The sequence below is a fragment of the Cervus elaphus genome, chromosome 4, assembly GCF_910594005.1.
Source record: "Cervus elaphus chromosome 4, mCerEla1.1, whole genome shotgun sequence".
Classification (NCBI taxonomy): domain Eukaryota; kingdom Metazoa; phylum Chordata; class Mammalia; order Artiodactyla; family Cervidae; genus Cervus; species Cervus elaphus.
Window position 1 is genome coordinate 44,938,039 of NC_057818.1, and position 6,000 is coordinate 44,944,038.

Consider the following 6,000-nt stretch of genomic DNA (forward strand, 5'->3'; position numbering starts at 1 on the left):
TTAGAGACTGACTTAATTTCTTTTTCTTAAAAAGTTTTGTTGTTGAAGGCACAGGGGATCACTAAAAGATATTGCACAATACAAAAAAGGACCATACTATATCACCTTTATTTCATGTTACAAAGTATGCTTTAATACCAAAAGAATCTAGGAAGAACATATTCCAGAATGGAAGACAAACCTGTGCATTTTATACAGCTAATGTAGTATTTTGTGTGTACAAATGAGGAAATGTGTAAAGAGATATTAAATAACTTGCCCAAGATTAGCTAATAAGTGACGATGCTGGATCTTGAACCTAGTATATTTGTTCCTCAGTCCATGATCTTAATTAGTTTTGTGGAAAACTCAACTACATTTTCCCTGTTTTTTTACTTTACCATGGTCTTAAAAATATCATATTGGCATATGGAAACTGCTGCCTGAAATTTCTGTAGCTCTGTATAGTATGTATATATGTGTAGTTTATTTTTTAAATTGAAGTATAGTTAATTTACAATGTTAGTTTCTGGTGTGTAGCAAAGTCATTCAGTTATATATATACACATACACACATATACACAGTCTTTTTCATATTCTTTCGCATTATGGTTTATTATAGGATATTGAATATCTTTTCTTGTGCTATACAGTAGGACCTTGTATAAAAAATATGTGTATAATTTATTTAAAGGAGTCTTTAAGTCAATGTTACTATCCTAGTTATTGACTTTAGGGATAGTGGAGAGGAAAAGTATATAATAAAGATCAAAATCCCATCATAAAGAAGTCTATTAAGGATTACAGAAGGCAGCTAGAAACTTAAGAGACCCACTATCAGGAATTTCACTCTTCTGTATTTAAAACTGGTCTTTGTTGAGATCCCTCTTGAAGGATCATTAATTGTGGCTTTTGGATCTGTTCTGTTATTTTTAATGCTCTTGATACTGTGTCATCACAACCAAGACTGCTGAAAATTAGCCTCAGATCATTAGGTCAGGATATCCAGCCATGGTAGACACAGCTTGATGTATCTGCAGGACTTTTGACTTCCAAAATGGCCATTCCAACTTGGAGACTGTGTCTTAGGAACCATGGAATGCTTCTTACTTTCCACTATTACTCCTCTTGAGGTTGCCAGTGACCTTTTGCTTAGCAAATTCAATAGCTTTTTTGCAAATATTTGCCCTTCATTACTCTGCAGTATTTGACACTGATAACTACCCACCCAACCTGGAGTCTTTCTTCCTGGGTTTTTTTTTTTTCCCCATAAATACTTTTGATATTTTTCTCATTATAAAAATTAAGTATGTTCCTCACCACAACCTATAAGGTACTTCATGATCTGCTTGCTTCTCCAGGTCAGAAGTCTAGTACTTTCTCTAGCTCTTGTTGCTAGTGGGAATGCAAGCCGTTTCTGTCATCCATTCCGCCACAGATATACAGACCTTCTTGCTCTTGTTTAATTACGAGCTTATTCCTATCTCACAACCACAACCTTTTTACCCATTCCTTCTGCCTGCAGTGTTCAGTTTGCTCTATCGTGTTCATGTTTTTACTCTGTGTAGGCTTGATCTCTCTGTCTGTCTTCCTCCCTGTCTCCTCTCCTGCAGAGATTTCCCCCTCCCCTCTGTGAGCTGATCTATTCATAGCTTCTAATCAGTTTTTTAACTTGGACCTTGGACCTTGACCTACATATTTCTATATTTAGTTGCTTTGTGTCCTGTGATCAGCTTAAACTTAACCTTCCTCAGAATGACCTCATCATCTTCTCACTTTCCCATCACATCAGTTTGGTGTTCTTTTGGTCACCCTGGTGGTAGAGTATCCATGTCCACGTCACCACATTCATTCCTTTGAGATAATTCTGCCAATTACCACAGTAACCCACTGATTGCTCTTCAGACCTTTAGTCTGTCTTTTCCTCACTTCAGGCATATCAGCTACCTGTTGAAGAACCTATGGCAGCTCCTTGTTGAAGACCACATTGAGTCACCTTGGTTTGAGAAAAACTACATTTAAATCAGACCACGATCCTGATGAGAATTTTTGTAATCTTTGCCAGTATGGCATCGATTTAAGTTGTTAAACTTATCAGGCCCTCAGTTTTGACATTTGTGGGTAGAGAGTTGAACAGATTTATTTCAGATACACTTTTTAAAGATCATCAAAGTCTCAAAAGTTGGGGTCTTCCCAGACAGGGATTGAACCCTTGTCCCCTGCATTGGCAGACATATTCTTAACCACTGGATCACCAAGGAAGTCCTGCCTTTGTCTTTATCCATACTAGGATATCCCTGATAGATAGTTCAGCCTCTGCTTGGGTGTTTCCAGGAGTGAAACCTGAGTGGACCTTAGGCTGATGATTAGAAGGTTCTAACATGACATTACACTGCTTGCTCTTTTTACCCTATGAGAGTCCCACTTGCTATATCCAGCCCCATTTCTTATTACCCTTTAAACTATCTAATTCAAATAGGTTAACTCTTGATCATCTCTTAAATGGTTGCTTGGTTACAACTAAACTTCATTCATTGACCAAATATATTGCATTTTTAGTATATGCCAAGCTCTGTGCTAGATATTGGTGGTAACAAAACACTTGGAGCCTTCTTGGTATTATAATACAGTGGAAAGACAGACATAGCTGAAAGTCAAAGGTTTCCTTTCAGTCTTGCCTAAGGTTTGCTGTCTCCTTAGAAATTTCTCTTCCCTCCGCCTCTGATTTCTTTCTTTTCTGACCTCCTATGGCATCTGCTTTCGTCACCACACATTTTATGTATACCCATATTCCCTGTTTCAGGTGTTGTGTTTTGTTCTGCATCACCAACTAGATGGGACCTCTTGGCATTAGTGAATATATATTTTACTTTTCTTTCCACCAGAACACCTATGCCAGTGTGGAGCCATAGTGAGCTTAAAGTAAGTATGTAGCGTGTTGATTAGGAATAAGTTACATCAGCCTTCAGTGAGGCTGAAGGTCCATCAGTGTGGGTACCCATTGATTGTTCATTCCAAAGTTAAATGATCCTTCTTGTGTCTACCACTAGATCCTAGACCTTCTCAGCAGCATATTCGTTCCAAATCATCCCGTCTAGCACCTTTAAAAGTGGAAATAGTGAGAGACCAGTATTACATAAAGGAGATTTATCTTCAAAGGATTAAACTTGTTCTGAAACGTCTAGTACTTCTTCTCAGAGATGAAGTGCAATGATATTTGCAGCAGCCTTCATGTAATGAGTTAGCTTTTTTCTTTATGCTTCACTGACATAAACATTATAAGGAGGTCTGGTTGTTTAATGCAAACATGGGTAAAGATGGAATCATAGGTTTTTTGTTTTTTAAGGATTCCTCGGAAATATCAGTCAAACTAGAACCTCTCCCACCCTCCTCCCAGTAGATAGTTAGGAAGCCAGGAACCCAGAGGAGTTAACTTCCTTGATCTAGATACAAGCTAATCAAGCCAAAATTCACTCCTTGACTTCTGAGTTTTCCTTAAGGATAGTGTTAGAAACATAAACTTAGGGTGAGTTTGGGCCTGTAGTGCTTTTTCTTTTCTTTATTTTTTGGGAGTGGAAGGTGAGGCTGGGCATAATAAGAGAGTAGCCCACTGTTACTTTATATGCTGCTGCTAGGGAGGTTGAGCCGCCATGGTGGGTGAGATAGGTTGCCTTCCACTTGAGTCTTATGTTCTTCACAGAGGGTCCAGAGACAAGTATCTGAAATGACTCAGCATAGTACTTTCTCTCCCTTGCCCCTTTTATTTTCTCCTTTCTTTACTGCTACCTCTCTGTCTCCCCCTCCTTCTGCCTCCTCCCTCCCTCTTCTCTTTCTTGCTTTCTTTTTTTTTTTTTTTTTCACCTTTCAGAAAACCACAGCATTTCAACCCTAAAAGGTCTGGATTGATCATACAGCTTTCTGAAAGGTAAAAAAAAAAAAAAATGGGGGCATGTGAAATTTGGCCTTGGTGGGGAAAACAGGATCGTCTTCAGCTTTCTTTCTGCATCAGCTAATCCCATGCTGTGGTATTCTAACTTAATAACACTGTACAAATGGTTTCTGTATATGCAGATAAAGTTTTTCACAAAGAATGTGTGTTTCTAACAGTCAGGATAAGAATCAGCAGTAAAAATCGGCGCATGGTAGCAGCTGTTCCTGAGGAAAAGAGAAGCCCTTCCCTTGGCTTATGTGTACAGGCCTTTGGTTTAGAATTAATCTCACTGGAAAACTAGAGGCTCCTTGAGATTTTTATTTCTTTCTTCTCCCTGGTTAGTTTTTTAAAAAAAAATTCACAGACAGTGCTCTAGTTTTCAGAACTTGATTTCATATTTTAAATCATAATATTTAATATGTATTTAATTATATATAATATTTCATATTTATTTCATATTTTCATAAAAGTCCTTTTAAAATGAATTTTTCAAATCATTGCTTTCTCCTGGCTTGAAACATTGAAGAGAAATACTATTTTGCCACCTGATATTTTATTGCTTTGTAAAGATATCAGAGACTTAGGAATTTTATTAATCTTCTTCCAGTATATGTTGTCAGTTGTATTTGATGAGTTTGACTACTGTGTTCAAGGCTTAATTATTTTTTGAAATTATTAGGACAGCACCAAAGGTAGTAGGGCATACCTGTGTTTTAACCGGGGAACCTTCTTGCTCTGACAGTACCACTGCTTTAACCTCTATTAACTGGAAAATACAGTTAGCAATAATGAGCTACTGTTGAGTGTGTAAGGTATAAAAAGTGTTTCCTGGAAATCAGTGAAACAAATTTATATGTGAAAGTTAAGAGGAGGATTAATTTAAAGGTAATGAAAAATATACTTAAGCAAAGTAGAGAGAAATACTTATTAATAAACCCCAGTAGTTTGAAACATGAGCTAATTTTTTTTTTTCCTTTTTAGAAAGACAACAAAGTTGCTGCATAGTCTACAAACAAGTCTTTAAAAATAGATGGATTTCTAGTTCTTCATGGTCCTGATAATTGGTTTCAGTCTTTGAGAAGAATGAAGAAGTGAATTTGCTGTATATTTGTCACCAGCACTGGGTTTTTGTTTGTTTGTTTTTCTGCTTAATTTCAGAGATACAATGCAGTTACTTTTGGGGGTGGGGGGAAGGCTCATCTTAAAAAATGAGCATTAATTATATTTGGAATAGCAGAAGGTTAAGTAATTTCTTATGTATAGTTAAACTAAAGCAGTACTCCAGTGAAACTTATAAGTATTTTTTCATCACTGAAAGGATTTTTCTTATCACTAAATTGTATTTGGCAATTCCTGCAAGTTGCCTGCAGATAGGGCCGTGATACTGTGTTTTGAGCCACAGAAGGGTGTGTGTGTGTGTGTGTGTGTGTATGTCTGTCTGTCTGTCTGTCTGTCTGTCTGTCTGTATCTTTTCTTTCCTTTTTTCTTTTTTTTCTTTCTTTTTTTTTTGGAAATCCTGTAATATCCCTTTTGAGGTAGCTTATTTCGTCAATTAATTAGGGTGCTGGATGGTAGAGAATTTTGTCAGTCAACTATGTATACACAGTAAATACTGTTTCTTAGGCAAAGGTAACTTTTTTATATAGTTGTAAAATTCCATTATATCCCATTGCCAAAGAAACATTAAGAACTTTGTATAGCTGTATAAAATGCAACTAATTTTTTAAAGAATAAACATTTTAAAGTCAGCAAACATACTGTGTCCTTGCAGAAGTTGATGTGCTGAGGAGCAGAACTGTGGGTGGGTCTTTTTTTCATAGCTTTTGAGGCTTAAGATTGTTGATTTGATTTTTTTTTTTAATGTTTGGAACATAAATGAAGATTTGATACATTCATTATCTAAAAAGGATAAATTACTCATGCTTGTTGTAAGAATTTTATTTTGTAGCAAATGGCATATCACAGGATTTATCCAAATAATAGATATTTTCAGTATACAAATGTAAATAATCATAGATAAGAATGTATTAGCTGTATTTTCAAATAAGTATCCCCCCTTTTTTAAGACAATAAAACTAGGTGTCAATTAA

General features: G+C 36.1%; 1 protein-coding gene across 6 annotated transcripts in view; it reads left to right on the forward strand.

Moving 5' to 3' along the window:
• LSM14A (LSM14A mRNA processing body assembly factor) overlaps positions 1–6,000 on the forward strand; it is a 53,309-nt gene extending 47,309 nt beyond the window's left edge. For 2 of the 6 annotated variants that reach the window (XM_043899100.1, XM_043899097.1), the window contains 2 exons: positions 2,865–2,901; positions 4,892–6,000. In XM_043899100.1, the coding sequence (XP_043755035.1) occupies positions 2,865–2,891 (27 nt within the window). In that variant the 3' untranslated portion in view covers positions 2,892–2,901; positions 4,892–6,000. Of the gene's footprint in view, positions 1–2,864; positions 2,902–3,847 lie in introns of all 6 variants that reach the window. The other 4 variants (XM_043899102.1, XM_043899099.1, XM_043899101.1 and 1 more) reach the window with 2 other exon arrangements.